The sequence below is a fragment of the Trematomus bernacchii genome, unplaced genomic scaffold, assembly GCF_902827165.1.
Source record: "Trematomus bernacchii unplaced genomic scaffold, fTreBer1.1, whole genome shotgun sequence".
Classification (NCBI taxonomy): Eukaryota; Metazoa; Chordata; class Actinopteri; order Perciformes; family Nototheniidae; genus Trematomus; species Trematomus bernacchii.
This window is the reverse complement of record NW_022987593.1, coordinates 10,702,884-10,725,969: the sequence shown is the minus strand read 5'-3', so window position 1 is coordinate 10,725,969 and position 23,086 is coordinate 10,702,884. Positions and strand designations below refer to the sequence as shown.

The 23,086-nt window shown below is 39.2% G+C and overlaps 3 protein-coding genes across 4 annotated transcripts; all 3 read left to right on the top strand.

Moving 5' to 3' along the window:
* Positions 1-1,789: 1,789 nt before the first annotated feature.
* Positions 1,790-7,741, top strand: LOC117481605 (perforin-1-like). Its single transcript, XM_034129347.1, has 4 exons — positions 1,790-1,850; positions 4,607-4,777; positions 5,111-5,204; positions 7,199-7,741. The coding sequence occupies exons 2-4, from the start codon at positions 4,626-4,628 to the stop codon at positions 7,355-7,357; spliced, it is 405 nt and encodes a 134-aa protein (XP_033985238.1). The 5' UTR covers positions 1,790-1,850; positions 4,607-4,625; the 3' UTR covers positions 7,358-7,741.
* Positions 7,742-10,134: 2,393 nt separating this feature from the next.
* On the top strand, positions 10,135-17,537 carry LOC117482189 (perforin-1-like). 2 transcript variants are annotated; one of them, XM_034130199.1, is made up of 11 exons: positions 10,135-10,201; positions 10,380-10,430; positions 12,948-13,231; positions 13,326-13,405; positions 14,662-14,707; positions 14,797-14,930; positions 15,011-15,149; positions 15,429-15,509; positions 15,643-16,136; positions 16,236-16,329; positions 16,800-17,537. In XM_034130199.1, the coding sequence occupies exons 3-11, from the start codon at positions 12,968-12,970 to the stop codon at positions 17,094-17,096; spliced, it is 1,629 nt and encodes a 542-aa protein (XP_033986090.1). In that variant the 5' UTR covers positions 10,135-10,201; positions 10,380-10,430; positions 12,948-12,967; the 3' UTR covers positions 17,097-17,537. The 2 variants fall into 2 exon arrangements, with proteins under 2 accessions (XP_033986090.1, XP_033986089.1); XM_034130198.1 differs by lacking the exons at positions 10,135-10,201; positions 10,380-10,430 and adding an exon at positions 11,466-11,500.
* Positions 17,538-19,405: 1,868 nt separating this feature from the next.
* ndufb6 (NADH:ubiquinone oxidoreductase subunit B) lies at positions 19,406-22,816 on the top strand. Its single transcript, XM_034129244.1, has 4 exons — positions 19,406-19,693; positions 21,988-22,080; positions 22,434-22,478; positions 22,684-22,816. The coding sequence occupies exons 1-4, from the start codon at positions 19,514-19,516 to the stop codon at positions 22,747-22,749; spliced, it is 384 nt and encodes a 127-aa protein (XP_033985135.1). The 5' UTR covers positions 19,406-19,513; the 3' UTR covers positions 22,750-22,816.
* Positions 22,817-23,086: the final 270 nt, after the last annotated feature.

Below are 23,086 nucleotides of genomic sequence, written 5' to 3'. Positions count from 1 at the left end.
ATAGTCCGATATATAAGCATGAAGAACAAACAAACACGGCCGGGATCAAGTTGTGTTCCCTGGATGAACTGGGCAGGCAGAGTCCCTGTAGCTTCACGGACGGAGCAGCTAGCAGAGAGACAAAAAGCTAACAGCAGCAGTCACCTGACAGAGCTGTCACTCAATGTGACCACGCCCTAATTTATGCAAAAACTTTAAGACCTAATATAAATAAAAGGGTCGCGTTAGAAAACAATTCACTCACAGATTCATAATCACGAAGGTGGAATCTAACTATATACATAATAAAATGTATTGGAGCCAGGGCTAGAAACGTTTTTTTTCTGCTGTGAAAATGGGCATTTTAACATTGGGGTCTATGGAAATTGCTCCTTTCTGCAGTCATCGCCTATCGGCCAATATATGAACTGCAGTTTGTGGCACTTCCGTATTGGCGTCCCGGCTCTTCCCCTGAGTTTGCCGCTTGGTCTGTACGCACAAACTGGAAGATTGAAAATAAAGTTGACTTTGACTAAATATAGATAAACATCAGCAAATAAGAATCACACGATGATGTTATTAAATTAAGTAAGTGAGTATAATATTTGTCTATTACATAAGCCCCGCCCACTTGTGTTACTGTTGCCTGTTAAGCTTTCTGTTCTGACTTTTGTAAAATAATTTAATTTACACATCAGGAGATATGGAAAAGGTTAGAATTGGTGGTCGAGCAGTGAGAGTTTCCTCAAGTTCTTACAAATGTAGAGTTACACAACCAGCTTTTTCATAGTTTTGTCTTTCATTGGTCATGAGTGAGACTCACTGCTGCTCATTTACCGTGCTCTCATGTTGACATTATTGTTTGTCATACAGCATATAGACGGAGGATAATAGCGGGTTCACATTCATAACTATTGTTCTGTAAAAGACCATTTTTCTGTCTCTTAATTAAGTGTCGTAGTTCAGGTTCAGGTTCTTTATTTGTACCCGTAGCTAGATTTTGTTTGCAGAGAAAAAGACAAGGGATCCATCCTGACACACTCTAAAAAAAAAACACAAACAACAGACACATCTCTAATAAAAGGACTAGTAAAAAGTACAAGTACACCCTGCTCCGTCAAATCTCAAAATATTTCAAAAACATTTAAGAAGGAAAATACTAGCACAAACATGGACATTCAAAATTCATAATTAAATAAATAAACAAAAAGGCATCTGTGTGACACTCCTATAATGTGTTAATTTGTGCAATAGCTGCTGGGATAAAACTGTTTTTATACCGCTTCGTTCTACTCTTTGGGACAACTAACCTCCGGCTCCAAGGAAAAAGCTTAAATTCTGAGTCCAGAGGGTGGGAGTCATCGTCTAATATGGAGCTGGATACTGTAACTGCCTGAGGTACAGGGTCTCCAGGTTTAGCTGTGGCTCACCAATCAGTCTGCTGGACCACTTTACGATCTGACTCAGAGAGTTTCTGCTCTTTAAAGTCAGGTTACCAAACCATGACATTAAGGAAAAAGACAGAATTGACTAAAAGAAAGCCTCATTTAGAATTGCCAATTAAAACAAGTCTAAAATGTGTTCGACTTATAAAAGTATACAGAGTTTTCTCATTGAAGTTAGTCAGCATATTTAGCAAGAGGTCTTTTGCGTTCATTTTGATTTCCATTTCCTTTATACTATATATTATACTATAAAACTTGAACCTTAAACCTGAATGTGAATCAATGCTCAGCTTTTACTGTCCTTATCTCCTCAGATTTGATACTCCCTTTGTTCCCTTAAAATATAAAAGGCTTCATCCTCTCTTTCCTGGTCAGATTGTGAAGACTAGAAGAGGAGACGCAGCATCAACTTTCTTTGTGGAACAGGTAGAACATTTTGTGTCTTTTCTTCTTTATTAGTGAAGCAGAAGCCTTGATTCTGTTCACAAAAGCAGCAGATGCTTTAAGCTTTTAAAGTTCCCAGGTTGTAAATGCTTGACTGAATAAATGTAAGGTCTAAAACCCACTTTATCCGTTGTATATATATATTAAATATACAATTGTAATTTGCCTTCATACAGCGCATCTACTGCTGCTTTTGGCAACAGAAGTAGTTCAAGCTATAGGGTCACCTCTAAGAAAAAAAGCACAAATTAATGCATTTATATATATTTATTTATGTTGTGTGTGAAAGGTTTTGGCAATTTCATTTCATTTCATTTATTTTGTTCCGTTCATGGTATGCACAACTTAATGTATAATAATTGTTTATGAAACATGTCTCTGTAAACACACCATTGACCGAAAAGGAGCAGGGCGAAGAAAATAATCTTATATGACCTTCCCCAATCTAAAAAAAATGGTCTGTCCTTCATATTTCTTATTCATAGCCAAACATAACAGTATCGTAGGATAATAAGAGAAACACAAAAACTTACTACAAAAAATATTTAGTTCCCACTTGACAGTTAACGGAAAGAAACAAAACAAAAAACAACAACACAGAAACATGAAATGAAATGATGTACACAATAAGGAAAAGAAACACAAATCAGTGGGCTTTTTTTGCAGTTGCAGTTTTTCTGGAAACGGAAACTGGAAATGTAATTTGCTTTTTTTTTGTGTGTCAATTTGCTCTGTCCTTCTAAGGGCTGTTCACGCTGATCGTGTAGAGAACAGGTGCATTGGTTTATGGAGTAATATTTGTTACTCAGTTAAAGTTCCTAAAATCATACCCGAAGCAAGACATCAGAATCTTAATTATTAAACAAATAAATCAAAGTCAGCGATGTGGTCGCTCAGGATATTAACACAGTGATACAATAATACTGCATTACATGATTAAAATGAACTAGACTGAAGAATTGTTATTTAAATTTTGTAATATATAGTCAATAATACAAGTGATATTTTCCCCACATCTTCTAGGTGTTTTGTTTTAGAGCCCACATTGTCTCCAATGTGTGGTAGCCTTAAAGCAAAGGATGTGATCCAAATATCAGGAAACACTTTTGCTCACACCCACAACAATACTAAGACAATTCAAACTTCTAATATGAGACACTTGCTGTATACAGAGTGTGCAGATAAAGGTCAATACTTGAGACTTGCTCATGACTTGCACATGTAGGACTTACTCCCACCTCTGCTAAGTAGCCTTGGAGTTTTACCACTGTGGTTTTACAACGATCTGGCGCCGACAGGTTGTGGAGCCTCTGTTGATATGCCATTGTAAATGGCTTGATGGGAATCAGGTGTGTAGTCGGGGAGGGTGCACAGCTGATTGCAGCAGGTGAGTGGAGGTTGGACAAGCAATAGCCGCGTTCACACCAAGTACTTTGACGTACTTAGCGCCGGCGCTTAGCGCTCCGGCATTTATAACCCCAGGGCATATACCAATCACGTTCACACCGGAGTACTTTACCCTGAGGGAAGATTACGCAAATGAGCCGCTGACGTCACCTCGTCTTCTTCTGCTTTACTGGCAGGCCGCCAACAACTTCACGGCGTATACTGCCACCCCAAGTCCCCGCCCGGAAGTCCCCGGAGTTGGGGACTGGCTTCAGTAGAAGCTGCTGGGACTCCCAGCAGCTTCTACTGAAGCCTTCCGAGTAAATCGTCAGAACGCCGACACCTCCTCATCACTCCACCGCTCCCATGTTTTTTTTTGTGTTGCCATAAATTATTCTCTCTGCGTTTGTGAGCGGGGCTAATGCTAATGCTAATAATGCTACTGCCAACAAATACAATGGCCGCTTCAAAAAGGTGTTCAGAGTTTCACGGGGTGTGGTTTGCAATTCGCCCAGCCAATCAGAAATGTGGTCCTTTTTTCTCCCCAGGATAGTACCACCTCTCAGCAGGCGCTAAAAATGGGGGAAAGTAGTTCCCGGCACTCAGTACTCTTTTTGGTGTGAACGCGACATAAGGGGTGCTAACGGAACTAAATGGGAAAAGTACAGGGAAAAGTACAGGGAAAAGTACAGGGAAAAGTCCTGCGGTGTGAACGCAGCTATTGGCTCACAATGTCCCACCGCGACTAAAATAAATTATTGTTAAATTTGTCAATTGGACAGAGGGGTTTGAAGACAAGAAATTTCAGAAATGTTTGTGCTGCAGCAGCATAAAAAGACATGGCATTATACAATACAAATTAAAAGACGAGAAATAAACAAGAAAGTAGAAAATATACATGTTGAATTTACAAATGAACAATAACAAGATATAAAGCAAGGTATTATATATACATAAGTATGTGACTGATGGAATATTACATATTTACTGAATATATAAATGTAAAATGTACAGTGTGATTTTATTCCAAGAGAAACTATGGAGCCCCTACTAGACCCCCCCACACACAACAACACAAACTATGCTATAACACCCCTTGTTGTGAAATACAAATGATGTGCAATATATATATGCCGTTAATAACTGTGCAATATATACCTGGCTGCTACATCTTCAAAACTGTTACAGGATGTGTATTTTGTAAATTGTGTAATACAAATGTTTTTGTATGCATGCTTCTTAGGTAACATTAAGTTGTCTTTGGTTCTTTTCTGCTGTAACAAATGTAAATGTCCCCTCTGTGGGACGAATAAAGTTATTCTGATTCTCTCATTGTCTTTGTTTTAATTCAGGTTCTCTTTGACTCCAGCCATGCTCTCCTTTTCCTCCCCCCCCCTCTTCCACCTGAGTGTCCTGCTCTTTCTGTCGTCCTGCTGTCCTCAAATGGCCTCGATGGGAAAGCTGGAGGTGACCATGATCCGAGGCTGGAACCTGAAAGGCGATCTGACCGGCAGGACGGAGAGGTGAGGAGGGGCATCGAGACCTGGAGGAGGTTTATCAAACAGATGGGCTTATAATCAGAGGTGGGAAGTAGTGGAGTAGAAATACTTCGTTACTATACTTAGGTACATTTTTCCGATATCAGTACTCCACTAGTAAAGTGGTAGGTCGCCCTACATAAACACAATAAAAGTGGGTTTGTTATCAAGTTTTCTGTATTATTTGAGATGCATTCCTTGGATCTTTAGACACGTTTTCTTAATTTGTATTCAGTTTGTTATTTCGCTATGTTGCTGTATATTCCTATGAACAGTGATGTTAATTCCCCTGGTGCTTTTTCATTTGTTTTCTCACAGCTATGCTAAGATAATGTATGGATCCTTCCACGCCAGGACTCACATGATCCGGTCAAACAACCCCCGGTGGAACTCTTATTATAACCTGGGCGAGGTCGGTAAATCTGCTCATTACCAGCGGTGAAATGTATCGAACTACATTTACGATAAAGACTCTATGTTTCTTCTCCTAAGTACTGTACAAATACACAAATATTTCTTCTTCCATTACATTTTGGCGATTATTTTACAGCAGATGTTCCTATAGCTACTTGCAGATTTTGGTTATTAATACCAAATATAAATGTCAGGTGTTCCAATGTCCTATATTTTCCGGTTGGCATTGTTACACAGGTGAGAGGTGAGAGGGATCTTTACACAGACAAAAACAGGTGATTATCCAGTCGTTGGATGCAGTTTAGTTTGATGTTTATTGAAGAGTTTGTACAATACCAAGGTGAGAGGCTAAAACTTGCTCTTCGTTGTGACGTGTTCGATACGAGAGTCCGTACTGTAGTTAAAGTTCATGGTGTTTAACCCTCCTGTTGTCTTCGGGTCAAATCTGACCGATTTACTACTTTCATCAATCATAACTTTTTTGTTTTAGATTCGATTGCATTAAGGCTTTATGATATCCGTCACAGTAGACATTTGAACATGTAAAATTGCTGATCACCACTTTCATTGCATTTTGGATGATTTAGTCAACTTTGTAACACCCATGGTGTTCCCGGTCAAAAATGACCGCCATAAAGAAAAGGAATTAGTAACCATCCGGATCAGATAAAACACACACACACACACCCACACCCACACACACCCACACACACACACACACACACACACACACACACACACACACACACACACACACACACACACACACACAGAACAATTTGACACATTTCCCGCTCTTATGTGCCCATCCCCCCACATGGATCACACCTGGCACACGCAATACATGTTCAGTGTCTATTCTTTGTATATTTACAGCAGTTTTTCATGTATACCAGTAGTCTGATACAATATTTACAGTTTGAAAGGGTGTTAAAGGAAATTTGGTGATGATTAATGTTTTTTGTGTTAATGTAATAGCAGTTAAAACAGGACCGGTCAAATTTGACCGTGAACACCAAAGTAAGGGGGGGTGAACAAAGACAATAGAAGGGTTAATAAAGACACAACAAACAATATCCAAGTCCGGACTACACGGTCAACAGAAAGTGTCGGAGCAATTCAAAACTCTCCTCTTCGTTATACACGAAACCGGCATCCCACAGGTGACTAAATACCAATAAACGACACCCATGTGATGATTCCCGGAAGTGATAACCAATAAGAATAAAACGTTGTGTAAACTGAGATTAGGATAATAATAGAAATAATAAGCAATGGCAAAACAAGCATTTTGGCTCCTACACCAAGGTTTGATCTGTTAGTGAGTTGTTGTAGCTGTTAGCATCTGCAACGTCTGGATCGGTTTTATACATACACAACTAATTACTATTATTTATAACTTTTAAACTTATTGATAATAGATGAACTACCCAGCAGCATATAAAGAAATTAGCTAATCCTTTACTAGTTGCAACATTATCAATCAATCAATCAATGTTTATTTATATAGCCCAATATCACAAATGTTACATTTATCTCAGTGGACTTCACAGTTTGTACAGAATATCAGTTTGACAATACGACACCCTCTGTCCTTAGACCCTCACATCGTACAAGGAAAAACTTCAGAAGAAAACCCACAATTAAACTTGGGACATAACAATGCATCACTAATTATAATCAAGAAGTTAATTATTAATGATTCTAGTTACAGAGTATGTTTACTGTAAACAACATTGGCCCACTGTAGCATTAATAAAGGTTCATCTTCTTATTCTTCATTGCTCCTTTTTCTTTTCTTTTTTTTATATTTGTGGGGGTATCAGAGTGATTACATCGGGTCTTTTCTGCTGAGTTAGCTTTAGTTTATTCTAGCCCATACAATAAGCTTGGTGCAGCCAGCATAATCCTTGATAATAGCATCACTTTTTTGGTCATGGAACTGAAATGTTAGTTCAATAACCGATATATTCTTTCCTTTTTTTTGCGAAGGTGGACACACATTTGGGTTTGCTGGTCGAGGTCTGGGACGAGGATGTAAACTTTGACGACCGTCTGGGATCATGTGTGGTGTACCTGAGACAGGGGACAAACAGGTACTCCTGTCCGGCCAATGAAGGCCGCTTCGAGTTCCAGTACACCCTCACCTGACCGGAGAAAGGTGCAACCGCTACAAACCCTCTCCAAAGTGAGGAAGGAAGTATGGGGCTTCACTATTCAGAAATTCTGCTTGTTTACCTTTTAAATTCAAACTGAAATCACATTTAGTCATCTATTTCTCAAGTCAAAATGAATGTCATTGTGTCGAAATTGAAATGGAGACTAAAAGAAAAAAAGCTGGTAATAATAATATTTGTATAAAATAGAAGAAGTGCATCATTCTAATAAAAAGAGCTGTGTCTTACTTTCCAGACTAGTAATACTAATATCTGGTTTGGATTAGGAATCAACATGTCTGACTTTTCAACAAAGAAATGCTGAATTGTTTTCAAAATATTTCATATTAAATGAAAGGTGGACTGAAACGAATGAAAACAGCTGTGTTTTTGTCTTTTGTACAATGCAATGGATTTGGGTCATTCAAACTATTAAACAAAGCATTTAGACAACAGCATTTAAACAACATATAGAAGAAAGTAAATAAGATCTGTTAACACCTCAAGCCTGCAGGTTTGTTTGATTCATTCTGAACATTGTATTAATTTAAAATTCATTTTAAATACATTTTTTGTTCCAAAACAACAATTGGTCACAAAATATTTGTGAAGGATATTCCTACCATTAAGGAGGATTACATTTTAGTTTGATACATCTTTTTACATTTTCACTTTCCCATTCAACATAGTTTTCTGGCATGTGTTTTGTTTTTTTAGAAACATTCATTAAAATTCACACCCATGTTCACCCTGCCAAACAAACATTGTTCTTTTATGATGGGATTTCTTGTAAGTCATGTGACACGCTGGAACACCTGGAATGTACATTGGGGTTTATTTATAGACCCAAATGTTGTCCACGTAGTCCTCGCTTATTATGCTTATCACCTTGACTGAACTGACGTCCCACACCTCTTCTGAAGGTTTGATGTTTGTGCATTTCCCTCAAAATCACAGATTCAAACGTTGGCTACCATGGGACAAAATGTATTTGATTGCAAAATTACAAAATAGAAGATGGACTGAAATGCAGTTGTTTGTTAACCCCTTTAAAGTCAAAACTGCTCCACCAAGTTGTAGGTTAACCCTTTGAGAAAAAGACCTGAAAATCACAGCTGACTGCAGGAGAGAGGAGAACAATTTTAAAGTTTGACTGCAGCACGATGATTGGCTGCTGGGGAGGGAATGAATGTATAGCCAGTCTTCCTGACTGAACTTACGCTTCAACTTCATCTCTGACCCCAAGCATGACCTCAAGCATGAATTGTCAACATTGAAACTCTGAGATACAGGGTCCCACAACTTAAAAAAGTTAGACTGAAGCACTCTTTTGTGCATCAGTCAATCCTTAAATTAAATACAGAGTGAAATCCCAGGTCAAATTTGTGTTAAAGAGTCTTAAAGGTCCCATGACATGGCCATTTCTACTGATCATAATTCCATTGTTGAGGTCTACTAGAATAGATTTACATTGTTCAATGTTCCAAAATCACATTGGTTTCTCATACAGCATCTCTGTATAGGATGTGTATTCACTCTCTGTCCTAAACGCCTTGTTGGAGCTCCTGCCCCCCCCCCCTCCCTATGAGCCCACTGTGCTCTGATTGGTCAGCTCGCCCACTCTGTTCTGATGAGTCTACCACTATGGTCTATCACCGTTACAGCGGAACATCAGTGATTATGTGTTACAACGGCGTTTGTTAGCAACCAGAAAATGACACCAGTAATGACAAACAGATGAGAATGCTGCGTGGGGTCTGGGTGCCGTGTTGGCGGGACGTTGCAGGGCTCGTTGCTCCGCCCTTTGAGACTCGAGGAGCCGACAGTGTGAGCTGGATTACTGGTGTCGTTTCCTGGTTGCTGCGAGACAGCGAGACACGGTGAAACTCAGCCTGAACTCAGCCTGAGCACACACACGTTAGTGTGTGGCGAACTGTGAGTGGAGATCCACGCAGCTGCGGCTGAGAAAAGATAAGGTTGAGTGTGCCGGCGAAACTCCGCGGAGTATCGCGGCTGAGAAAAGATATGGCTGAGTGATTGTGTGTGTGTGAGGAGCTCCACGGATTGGTCCATTTGGACCAATTGGTCCATTGTGTCGTCGTTACGTCGTCACTTGGTTCCCGGAAGAAAAATAAAAAACCCAACGAGGCGTTCTGGGGCAGCATAGACAGAGTCTTTTCTGTGTTAGAGTTTTACTCGCTACAGGGTGTACTTTGAGGGTTTTTGACTTTGCAGACCGTTTACATGCAGAAAAAGCTACATAACACACAAGGGGACGGGTAATAATCAGAAAAGCATGACATGGGACCATCAGGCACGTCTCTCTTCAGTGATCGTAATGTTATGGTAAATATCTGTTTCCTTGTTCCTTGTCTTAAATATTTGTCCTTGTTGATGGGCTGCTGTGATGCCAGAAATACTTCATTTGACAACTTAAACACCCTTTAAAAATACACACCCTTAATCCTATGGACACACTGTTCTTTCATGATGGGACTTCTTCTAAACCATGTGACACAAGAACACCAGGAAGTTACATTGAGTGGTATGTGTGTGTGTGTGTGTGTGTGTGTGTGTGTGTGTGTGTGTGTGTGTGTGTGTGTGTGTGTGTGTGTGTGTGTGTGTGTGTGTGTGTGTGTGTGTGTGTGTTTTGTTTTTTTAGCCCCATCCACCCAAAGAGGTTGGTCCTGTTTTTCGTCTCCAGAATTCCTCACGTAACCTTCTGTATAAAAGTGCCGCGACCTGCAGACTCCACAGTGTCCCCCCCGGCTGACACCCTCTCCTCCTCTCCATCTTCTGCTGCAGAAGTATTTCAGAAACCCTGCTGAAGATCCAACAGGTAATCTGGTTTTCATTTAATAATGCATACCACCTTTACATTTAACATTTAAAAAGTCTTTCTAACAAAAGTAAGTTTGCTTTGGATGAAAGTTTGTCAACATTTTGAGATTTATGTCTGATATTTCAGCTACCTCACAGCTTTTTGATAATTTTGATTTCTTTATTCATGTGTTAAGAACTCAGATACTCAAGGTATAGGACCCAATTGCACGACCCAGGAGACAGAGGTAAAGTATTTGTAAGATACTTTATTTTCAAGTAGATGAACAAAAATAAACACTTTCTAATCTCTAGATGAGATGACGAAAAGTGAACAAAAGAAAATCGCTCACGTAGTGAGGAACAAAAATATCATGGTGTCAAGGAGAGCATAGATCTGACCTAAGCAAGAGACAAGACGAACTGACAAAGAACACATGGGAGACAGGGGAATTTAAACACAGGATAACAAGACACAGGTGGGAACAATCAGGGGCGGGGCTGGCGCTGATGAGCACGGGAGACACAGAGGGGGTGTTTCTCAATCGCGAGTAAAGCTGCTTCCGAGCCACTATTTCAAGCATACTACGTCATAGAGTGCCGCCGAAGTACTGTTCCAATCTCCAGTATACTTGGAAATCTATCGAGCCCGGCGTACTCCGTTTGGAGAAATATCGAGTGTGCACATGAGTAGACTTCGCGGCCTTAAAATCCCCACAATGCTTTGCGCACGGACCAATTTCCCCAAATCTGTGGCGGAAGATGTAAGGCGGGGCCTCTCATATGACGCACACCTGCACACTTGCTAGCCTGTTCCACTCTTTGTTTTCCGAATGGCAGGAAGTATTCTTGACTCGCTTCAGAAGCGACTGACATTTGGAAAACAAAGGGTGTTTCTCAATCGCGAGTACACTTGCTTGGTAGCACATGTCTGCCGAGCATCTCGCTTCTGAAGCGAGGCAAGAATACTTCCTGGCATTCGGAAAACACAGAGTGGAACAGGCTAGCAAGTGTGCAGGTGTGCGTCATATGAGAGGCCCCGCCTTACATCTTCCGCCACAGATTTGGGGAAATTGGTCCGTGCGAAAAGCATTGTGGGGATTTTAAGACCGCGGAGTCTACTCATGTGCAGCCTCGATATTTCTCCAAACAGAGTACGCCGGGCTCGGTAGATTTCCAAGTATGCTGGAGATTGGAACAGTACTTCGGCGGCACTCGATGACGTAGTATGCTTGAAATAGTGGCTCTGAAGCAGCTTTACTCGCGATTGAGAAACACCCACACAAGAGGTGGATAATCAGGAAGCCTGGAATGACAGGTAAATGATGAGTGCGAAAACAAACATAAAACAACATGAAAATGAAACTCTCTTAACATTTCTGTCGGTGCACAACATCATGTTATTATTAAATAATAAATACAACTGTAATTGTTTGAACTGAAAAATGTTTGGTAGTTTCTTTTAGTCTAGCTGAAAAATGCATGTGAAATATGTCACTATTGCCTCTTTTTTTTGTTATACGTTGAGTTACTGATGCCTACATTTGTATTGACTTAATTACAAATTAAAGGGGACCTATCATGCAAAATGCACTTTGTGATGTCTTTTATACATAAATATGTGTCCCCGGTGCGTCGGGGAACTCACGCAGCGTCAGAAAATAAAACCCTCTCTCTTTTCCTCCGTACCCAAATCTTTTAAAAACGGGTGTACAACGAGCGGATACAGATTCCATCCGATCTGACGTCGAATCGGCGGCGGACCCACAGAAAGTTGCTATCAGAAACAATGCCTGACGTGTTTTGGACATCTTTGTTTACATTAGCAAGCCTCGCTAACACTCAGAGCTAACCTGTATTAAAGAGCACATGTGTTTAAAAAGCAGGAAATAAAAAAAGAACTCACCTTGTGATAAACCTGCAAAAGAAAAAGCATTTGAGCTCCATACTATTTCAGAAATAATCCTTGACGTGGTTTAAACAGGATGGCGAAATATCACAACCGAATTTAACTTTATCTCCGGTAGAATTCTGATCAGGCATTAGCTCCGCCTCCTCTTATTTATTTTTTTCAAGCTAAGGACCCAAAATCTGCATTTCTCTAACAGGGCTTCAAAAGAGGGGTTTGAGCAGTATGAGGCATGGCTACAATGGGTGATCTGTTTAGTATTTTGAAAAAAAAACTTCACAGACATATTTAATATAGGTATGGCCCTACAATATATTTTTCAAATATAGCATGATAGGTCCACTTTAAGTTAATGTTTTTACATTTCAGCTTAAATACAATACTGCACCTGCATTGGCATCTGCATAGGTTTGACTTCTGCTAACCACATCATAACACTAACTTTTTGAACTTGTATTAGGAATAAAACCTGTACAAAATTAACAGAATTGTTCAAATAAATTGAGGGATAGACACATCTCCAGAGCATCGTGGAAAAAGGGTAAACCGCAAGTTAAGTAGAAACTGTAAAGTGCTTTAACTTCATCATCTTAATGTTTTCTGTTATTAAGAAACCATCATCATGATAGGATGATTTAAAATACTAAATATATGCACTCCTCTGTCAACTTGAAATAAAACATATTTAATTAAAGTTTTCTACAAAACAATTTCTGTTTGAATGAATGAAGATGTTCAAACAGAAATGATCACAAATGTTTTCCTGCATTGCACTTCTTGTCAGCTTCATTGATACTTTCAGAAATAAGTCTCACAGATTTTCTTTTCTTCTCTCTTTGTCTCTGAATTTTTTCAGTGTCTCTTTGGACTCCAGCCATGCTCTCCTTTCCAACCCCACCCCTCCTCCACCTGAGTGTCCTGCTCTTTCTGTCGTCCTCTGTTCTCTCCTGTCAGACTGGGACTAAGAGCCAGTGTCAGGCGGCCCCCTTCGTCCCGGGACATAACCTGGTGGGGGAGGGCTTCGATGTGGTGACCCTGAGGCGAAAAGGAGCCTACGTGGTGGACGTGAAGACCTACATGACCCCCGCTGGCACCTGTAAACTCTGCAGAAACCCCAATCAAGGCAACATACTGCAGAAAGTAATTTAAAGAAACATCAGCACAAAAGCACACTTACACATACTGCAAAAACGGTGATATATTGTTGACATGTTTACTTGTTTTCACCTCACAGCTGCCGGTCTCTGCAGTGGACTGGCGAGCGTTCAGCCGCTGCAAAACGTTTCTCTTCAGCAGTGTACACAACTCTGTCAGGTATTCTGTGACACAAAGTGATATTATTATAATATATTTAAATGATATGTATGTCAATCTAGAAGGAAAACATTTTTTACTGCGTTAATCACAGTTCAGTCAGACAACTCACGTGTTCTTAATATGTTTATTATAAGCAGCATATCGTTTGAGTTTGGCGTCTAGGCTCGGGCCTCATCACTCCACAGATTTACAAAGAACATTGAGTGATGATTAGATAACTATCCCCCGAGCCTACAGGTGGAAGCTGGGGTGGTGGTGGGGCAGGCAAGCAGCAGCAACATGAAACACAGCAGCAGGAACATGAACGCAGCAATAGCAAGTGAACACAGCAGCAGCAGCATAGCGAGGCAGAGGCAGGAAGACCTGGCAGCTTAAATAGAGCGGCAGGTTTAGGAGAATTTGTTTAGTTGGTTGTAAGAGGGACGAGGTGCGTCACGTGTTAATGTCTGATTGGTGCTCGAGTTGACTGCCTGAACTAGCTCGCAGGCTTCGCCCCATTAATAGTCTGTGATTAATCACACTGTAAACCCCAAAAAGTTACCAGGACTCCAAAAAAGTAAGGCAACTGATTGTGTTTATTCTTTTAAGATGATTTTAAATATGCCACCGAAATGAGTTGAGTTATATTTAAACTTTTAATTGGTGCTTACTTGATCTGCAAAATAATCCGAGTTAATCAAGAATGATCGGTTAAATCAACTCAAAAATGTGCTTTCTTTTTTTATTTTATTTAACCTTTATTTAACCAGATAAAAGCATTGAGATAAAATCTCATTTTCAATGCTGACCTGGCCAAGAAGGCAGCAACGTTACACATAACACATTACACAAACATATAAAATACAATGGTATTGTATGGTCTACTTATGGCAAACAACTTTGGATCTGGTTAATTTACGTTGTGATTCTTTTTTTTATGCATTAAGGTTTCCAGATTGTTTGCGAGTGCTAACGCCTTAATCAGAATCAGAATTCCTTTATTCGTCCTACAAAGCGGAAATGTACATTGTTACAGCAAAGTCTATATAGAAAATAGGACACTATTATATAAAGAGACATGCACATAGTATTTACAATAAAAAGTATTACAATTTACAGAAGTACACATTCAAGCAGATCTTAATGTTGAAAGCCCAAGTTGTAACCTGTTTCATATTTCAAAGTTTAGTCAATACCTCCTAACATCCACCAATTTTATTTTGTTGGCTATTTATTTTCAATAAGTGAACTCAACATATTTTATGCATCCATAGCTCCCTGCTCAGCACTTTCACCTCCCAGGACAGTTCAGACTGGAAGGTACTGTAGGACATTGTCACAGATTTTGTTGAAAGAAATGCGGGCCTACATATCGTAATACTAATTTTAAATCATGTTTGTTAAATCAGGATGGACTAACTTTTAGGGACTCCAGTCTGGAGGTGGGGGGAACACAATCCAGCGCGTACAGCTTTGCTACAGCCCGGATCCGAGAGGACCGCTCCGCCTTCAGCACCCACCGGGCCTCCTGTCGCCATTACAGGTATAGGGCGTCAACACAGAATATTTTTCATTTAGTTTTGCATCCAACGTTTATTAACTCAGTCTTCTTTTTGTGTTTAGTTACCGCTTGACGAGCAATCCGCCCCTCAGCACTGAGTTTAGCAAGGATTTAGCGAATTTGCCAAGTTCATACAGCCCCTCCACAAAGACCCAGTACAGACATCTCATAAGCATCTACGGCACGCATTATATCCGCCTGGTAAGAACACACACACACACACACACACACACACACACACACACACACACACACACACACACACACACACACACACACACACACACACACACACACACACACACACACACACACACACACACACACACACACACACACACACACACACACACACACACACACACACACACACACACACACACACATACATACACACACACACACATACACTTTTCTTTTTCCTACTTTCCACAAATAAGTTTTTCATTCTTAGCAATATTCTACTGCATATCATTTCAGGTCAATCTTGGGGGACGTGTCAGGCGAGTCACGGCTTCACGAACCTGCTTGTCCAGTTTGAATGGCATGTCATCGAACCAGGTGTGTGTAGCACATAAACCCAATAAAATACATTCATAAATACTCCATGTCCTACAAATAACATCTGATATCCCCTTCCTTCCTTTTGAGAGGTCAATAGTATAATAGTCTTCATTCTTTCTTCCTTATTTAGGTGCACTCTTGCTTATCAACGGGTCTAAATGTAGGCCTGGGGAAAGTCAAACTGTCTGCTAGTTCTACGTCATGCAGCAAAGTGCTGCAGAACCAGGACGTCTCCGCTTCGTTCAGCTCTGGTCTCCACCAACACTATACAGAGGTGATAGGAGGCAAGGGTTGGACCGGTGAGTTTTCTCTCACCCATAACAACTCCCTGGGCTTCCTAAATTGGCTGAAAACTCTCAAAGATCACCCTGATGTTGTTTGGTATTCCCTGAGACCACTGTACCAGCTGGTGTCGGACACTTCACGAAGGACAGGATTGAAGGCCGCCATAGAGGACTACTTGAAAGACAACGGCATCAAGAAGTCAGTCAGTCCACCAACGTGCCGCAGCGTCCCAAACCTAGATTCCAACTGCTGTCCCAAACAGACCGGGAGGGGAAACTTGGTGGTGACCATCGTCCGAGCCTGGAATCTGAAAGGAGATTGGTGGGGCAGAACTGAATCGTAAGTAGAGAGCAAGATTCAGAGAGAAGTCCCAGTAATTGTAATTTAGACTGACACAAATACTGAGAGTAATTGACTTATATTTCCATGTTTTCACAGGTACGCTAAAATGTGGTACGGTTCCTTTTACCGCAGGACTCGTATAATAGGGTCAAACAACCCTCGCTGGAACGCTCGCTACTCTCTGGGAAATGTCAGTACTAAGTTGACTTTTGAAGTACATTTTCCTAATTATACACGCATACTTTTTGCTTAAATATGATGTTGAAGGCAGGACTTTTCTTTATAGTGGAGTATATTCACTGTATGTACTTCAGAGTATAACTAAAGGATCTGAATACTTCCACTACCACTGAAGTAAAACTATCTTTGTCATAAAAACAGACAAAGTAAAAACCATATAAGCAGATTTATCTTTATATAACGTTAAAGTGGGGCTGCTGTATCTTTTGAGTCATCTTTTGGCCATTTTGTTTGCTTAACTTTTCTGAAGCCCTTAATTTTGTATCTATAGTGTGATGAAAAATAAACTGCACATTTGTGTTCTGTATAGTATATTGAGAAATTGAACCTTTCTTGCATATTTGGTCAACAAACGGTCGGTATGTTTTTTACATGATCTTGTTTTAACCTTTGCTTTTTGAAATGTTTTCCTCATCAAAGGTGGACACACATTTGGGTCTGAAGATTCAGGTCTGGGATGAAGACTGGGGCAGGGACGACCTTCTGGGGTCATGTGTGAAGACCCTGAACCAAGGCAATCACAGATTCACCTGCTACGCCAAGAGAGGCGGCGTTGAGGTGGTCTACAGTCTGACCTGCGACCGCCACCTGACTGGAGACAGGTGTGACCGCTACAAACCCTCTCCACAGTTGCCCAGCAAGACACCCAAGCCAAGGCCCAGGCCCAGGCCCAGGCCAGAAAAGCTGCACACATATCCGGATGGCACGGTTCCTTAAATCAGAATCAGAATCGGTGTTATTACAGGTTTCCACTATAGATAATTGGCTTGCTTGTCTTAAATCAAGTTTGTTTTTTAAATCTGTTGATTACTTTGTTTAGATGCAATGAAACATAGTCACTTGGGTTACATACTATTCAGTTCCCTGGTTTAAATACTTACATATTTGTTGTCTATATTAATTCGAGGTATGGATATGTTTAGGTTAGGGTTTGACTTTTAAATGAATGTTCAGTATTGTATGTGTTTCTCAATTTTAATGTTGTTTTGGTTTAGTGTGAAGAGACTTTTCAATCAACTTGGAAGATAAAGTTGTTTTGTTGTAACCTGTTTAATACCATTTTGAATTTTGGTGGTGGGGCCACATTTAAATAAAGATATATATAGTGATACTTTTTTTGTGCTGTCATCCTCGTATCAATAAAGATTGTTCAAAAAGGATTGACTCATCCTGTCTGACTTCTGCAGCTTGTGCTTTGTGCCAAACACAGTTTACTCCATTTACAATGACAGTTTGTTTTCTATGAGCAACTTCCTTACATGTTTTACTTTTAGCTATTATATAAACTAACAACGTCAGTCTCTAACCAAAGATTAATGCTTTGTTATCTTTTTAGGGACATCATCAATTTAAAGTAGACCCCTCGCCAATTTACAAAACGAGACATGAGTTGGTGGGTTACATCTGTTTAGCTGTTTATATCAACAGCGCTGCCTTTAGGTTCTTGGAAAAACACAATACATAATTTACAATAAACCCCTTTATATGAGTCAAAGTCCAAAAGGACTATACTACAATAATATCCCCATATGAAAAATACATTCCAAAAGTGCATTATAGGTTAACTATGGTGCACTCTACAGGGCAGGTGCCTTCATAACATTATTCTGTTTGGATTTCACATTCATTTGAGTTCATTCATTATTTATCGCCTTAAAGTTGTTTTACTTTATTGAACAATTATTCATTATTAAGTGGTCATTCAGTAACAAAGATGTTTAGAAATGTGTACAATTGTTGGGCCTTTTACTTTTGCACTATTTCATACTTTGTTTGTATCTTGTACTTTATTTCATTTCATTAAGAAAAGCTACTATATACTTGGGATTTTTTGAAAAAGCGATATTTGTGTACGACACATTTTGCTAAAATAATCAAATCCAAATTCAGCTCTTTTGTTTTCAAATTGAGGCAAGGCAAGGCAAGTTTATTTTATTTTTTTGTGACCAACTTTTTTTGTTTTTTTGTTGTTGTTTGCCCTCACAGAGGGACTTATATACACAGATACAAATTATATAGACAATAATACAAAAAGAAAAAGAAAAGACAAAGAAAAAAAAATATATATATAGGGAATCCCTTTCCCATGCCACCCCGTCCCTCCCCCTTCCCACCCATCTTGCCATTTCACAGAAAATCCTACCTGATGTTTGTTTTATATATAATATATATTTATATTATAGCATAACAATTTATCCACATAAAATACATTCATACCTTTTTTTTCCACAGAACATTTCATCTGTTTAAACTGAATTGAGATTGACTCCTAATAATCTACAATTGCACCAAGGTGTGCATATATGTACAATCATAATTTACATGAATGATATTACCAGATCAGCAGCTCTTTTAATAGCCTCTAATGTTTCCCCCTTAGCCTTATTAGCAGAAGCGATTGACAGCTCTGAGATTAGTAGGTCATGGAAAGATGATATCATTGCTTAATAAATAAAGTATGTGGGGGTTTCCATCGTATTACAATTATTATTGTGAACATTACAGGGAAAGACTGTAAAGTGGTAAAACAGTAATTTATTGTAAAATATTACAGCTAAATATTGTGAAATCATGGTAATATTTTACAGTGTAGGTCAAGAGAAGAATCATCATTCAACAATACAATATTTGGGAGACAGGGTATGTGAACTCCAATAATCTCAGATACAATGTCAATAACTTGTTTCCAGAACGTTCTTACTGCAGTACATTCATAAACCATGTTCATAAAGGCAAGTTTATTTATATAGCACCTTTCAACCAACACCTTGGCAATTCAAAATGCTTTACAAAAATGAAAGACATTAAGAGCATTAAGAAAAATATTATAAAATGGCATTTAAAAACCCTCATTTAAAAGCAGAGGCTGAATTGTATATTATCATATGTTATAAGAGGAATGTTTTGCTCATTATAAAGGTCCCAGATTGCTCGCTAGCGTTGACATTCATGTATACTAGTATCCTTTCCTCTCCGGGTCAGCAGGTGTCGCACTAAAATTCATCTCACTCTTCAATCCGTGACACGTTTCCGCTCCATCTTCTTCTTCGTTGGTGTATTTGCCTTCGAAGGGGAAGTGTGTCCTCCATGGTGTCATTGCTGTTCTCTTGAGGTTGAATATCCAAAAAATCAAAATGTCTGGGTACACACCGGACGAGAAGCTGCGGTTGGATCAGCTGAGGAAGCTCCGAAAACTGTGGCTGAAGGACCAGGAGCTCAGCCCGAGAGAGCCCGTGATTCAGGCCAAACCTCTGGGAGCCGTCGCTAAGTTCTGGGCTGGATTCCTGGAGCCCAAGAGCCTGTGGAGGCTTTACGTGAGTCCTGATGCACAGCCATAATGTTAAAGACAGCTGATAAACAACCTTAAATACAGCCTAGCAACGGCTCCTTATGTTAAGGTTATCAGTTATATGTAAACCTGCTAACGGGTTGTGTGCTAAGCTAAATACAGTGGTGGTAGGTAACTAAGTACTGTCAGTACAATTTTTAGAGACTTGTACTTTACTGGAGTATTTGTATGTTATGTTTCTTTATGCTTCTACTCCACTACTAATTCAGAGGTAAATAGTGTACTTGTACTAGATGCATGTAGTACCTTAAGTTACTTTGCAGATATAAATGAATGATAACATAAAATATGATCAACAACACTTAAAAGTAATTGAATAATACAAAAGTAGTTTCACCTTCGCCAGCTATGATAAACATATTAATGCATCAATAATTATAATCAAAACAATATCAATTATTTCAAAATGGGCCAATCTGCATAACGAGTTTATTCTGGTACTTTTAGTATTTTGATGCCAATACTTTTGTACTATTACTTGAGTAACATTTTGAATGCAGCACTTTTCCTTGTAACATAGTATTTCTACACTCTGGTACTTCTATTTTTACTTAAGTAGGCTATAAGATCTGAGTACTTCTTCGACCTCTGCCCAACTTACTTCTTTCTTAACATAATAATAATATATTTAGTTAGTGTAGCACCTTTTAAACGTGGTGAAATAGCTCACCAAAACTAATTATTTCTTTAAGAAAGGTTAATATATATTTGTTTATATTCATACTATATAAATAGTAAGGAAGGAATAAAATAAAAGTCAGGCAGGCTTGTTATCATTTTGAAAATAATACCTTGTGCTCTTTGTACTACATTTATCTACACATAGGGCATTAAACAAATATTGTTATTGTTCCCTCAAGGACATTGACACGCTTCACGGTATATATTTAGTAAAAAAAATAATAAGCTCCTTCTTACCACGTATCAATACATAATTCACAACAATAAAATATATTTCTTTTTGAATTTTCTTTTTTTCGTAAGCCCATGAAGTAGTTACATTTTAAATCCAGGAATTTTAATTGTAACACAGTATATTTTGATATTACTATTTTTACTATTTAGGCGTGACCTGAGGCCTGTACTACGAAGCCGGATTTTCGCTTAGCCCGCTAACTTCAGGGAAAACTCTGGCTTTTCGGTCCTACGACGCTGGTTCTCTTTTTAGCGGGCTAGATCTCCATGGTAACTTATGCTGAGCGGCTAACCTCCTCGGGAGGAGGTTAGGTTGCAGGCTAAGAGATCAACTCAGTGAAAGCACCGCCTGCTGACCAATCAGAGCTCCGTGTGCGGAGTTTAAAGCTATCAAGTCATATTACAGGATAGAGGAAATACAGAAAAACTGCCGTTGCAGGAAAGACGGCCGGCAAAAATCAACTGACTGTGTGAACGTGAAAATTAATAGAATATCCCCTCCCATCTTCAGAGCAATCTGACTATTATAACATTAGCGTTAAGAAAGCTTACTTAAATATCTGCCACAACATAAGTAACCGGATCAGAGTAACATTAAGTACAGTCCGCGGCACTGTGAGTGCAGACGTCGCGATGTGTCCCATTATCATTCATATCATATCATAATGTATCATATATTTCCTTATTTGAGTCAGCTTCTTGAGCCGTATCTGGCCGTGCAACACTCACAGTGTCACATACTGTATGCAGAAGTATTATTTTAAGCAACACATTAAGTTGACGAAACACTCGAGTCAAATGTAATTAAAGTCAGATCCACTCGTGTCTTGGACGGGGCAGTGATTTCATAAACCCGTTAATGTACGCATTCAAACACTTTTTCTTTTACCAGCTGTATTCACCTTGCAGGTGCAGCTATGTGGCTTTTATCCTGGATAAAGTGTTTAAGTCATGGATGTTTAAAGTTTAACTTCTTCATATTTGACTAATATTAAAGTTCACTTTTCATTCAGGAAGTATGACGCTGCGCTGTCAGTACGCTTGTCCATGTTTGAGATTGGTCGAATGCTCCAAATACCACCCCTTTCATGTGAACGCGCACCTAACTAGATAGGACACGGCTGGCTTGAGCGATCCACTTGATAACCAGCGTCGTAGTACAGTTTAGCGAGAGCGCGTATGTTTTGGATTGGGCCAACCGGCTAACTCAAACATATCCAGGTTAGGTTGAACCAGCTTCGTAGTACAGGCCTCTGTTTAGAGCAGACAAAATCAACACTGTGGTTCATGCTGTATGTCTCGTCTATGCGTAATAACTTTTCTCTCATCTCTATCTCCTTACAGACCTACAAAGCATACACAGGTGGAATTTTCGGCATCACACGACTGTTGATTCCTGCTTGGCTTGTTCACTACTGTGTGCAATACCACATTGCTGTGAGTCGATACGCTTTATTTGTGATATTAGTAAACAAGGACTTTTGTTGTCCAGGTTAAAACATTTGATTTACAGGTAATCAACATTACGTAAAAACGATTTAAAATAGCTTATAAAATGTGTCCTGTAACCTATTGCATTTCAAAAGTAACTTCCCATACTGATGGTAGACTGTTTCACTACTCTTAAGGTAGCATACATGGTAACTTGCATAAAACAGTACTACTTTTAAATTTGTTTCATTAGCTTTATTCCATGTCTTTTTTTATTGACAAACATGGCCACTATACAACCCATACTTATACATGCAGGTGTCGGAAGAGTACTAAAACAATGTCTTTGTCCCCCGCAGCCAAGGCCATATGGTATTGTGGAGTTGAAACCCAGGCTGTTCCCTGTAAGTATGACTAATTTAAAATCATACAATTGTATCTTTTGTGTTCCTCTAATCACCGTAATTGTATAATTAATATAATTATAGTGTCTGTGATTAGGATGTACATCTGCATACACGCCTGATTTACCAGAGAGAGTTAGATCTGATTGTTTACATGCAAACAGTGCTATGATGCTAATTGTTTTCTGTCCGTTTTTGTGTTAAGGGTGACACCATCCTGGAGACGGGTGAAGTTGTTCCAGATCTCCCCGAGTTCCATGGTCATCACTGAAGTTGAAATATTTCTTTAATTTCCTGTTGTAAAAACTGTGTATATGCCAATAAAATAATAAATTCAGTCCTGAAAGTTTTTAATGCTTCCACAAGTGAGAGAATAGTACTTCTTTAAAAAATAGTTTACTGCCAGATCACATTTGTTTAAAGAAAAGAATACAATTGCTTAATGTCAAATGTTAACTCAACCTTAGTAGTGTAATCCGTAATGTTCGTAGGATAAAATGACACCAACTCTGGTACAGTATAAGGTAATCCATTGTAGATACACTGGAATTCCAGATTACAAGCGTGTAATGTACAATGCTAACTGTCAAATGTATTTGACATTAAAA

Bases quoted from the DNA above. Each gene is read 5' to 3' on its own strand.
- ndufb6 (XM_034129244.1), top strand. From the start codon at position 19,514: ATGTCTGGGTACACACCGGACGAGAAGCTGCGGTTGGATCAGCTGAGG. The intron at 19,694-21,987 runs GTGAGTCCTGAT...ATCTCCTTACAG, and splicing joins AGAGCCTGTGGAGGCTTTAC to ACCTACAAAGCATACACAGG. The intron at 22,081-22,433 runs GTGAGTCGATAC...TGTCCCCCGCAG, and splicing joins GTGTGCAATACCACATTGCT to CCAAGGCCATATGGTATTGT.
- LOC117482189 (XM_034130198.1), top strand. The intron at 13,232-13,325 runs GTAATTTAAAGA...TTCACCTCACAG, and splicing joins AAGGCAACATACTGCAGAAA to CTGCCGGTCTCTGCAGTGGA. The intron at 14,931-15,010 runs GTATAGGGCGTC...TTTTGTGTTTAG, and splicing joins GCCTCCTGTCGCCATTACAG to TTACCGCTTGACGAGCAATC.
- LOC117481605 (XM_034129347.1), top strand. From the start codon at position 4,626: ATGCTCTCCTTTTCCTCCCCCCCCCTCTTCCACCTGAGTGTCCTGCTC. The intron at 4,778-5,110 runs GTGAGGAGGGGC...GTTTTCTCACAG, and splicing joins CTGACCGGCAGGACGGAGAG to CTATGCTAAGATAATGTATG. The intron at 5,205-7,198 runs GTCGGTAAATCT...TTTTTTGCGAAG, and splicing joins CTTATTATAACCTGGGCGAG to GTGGACACACATTTGGGTTT.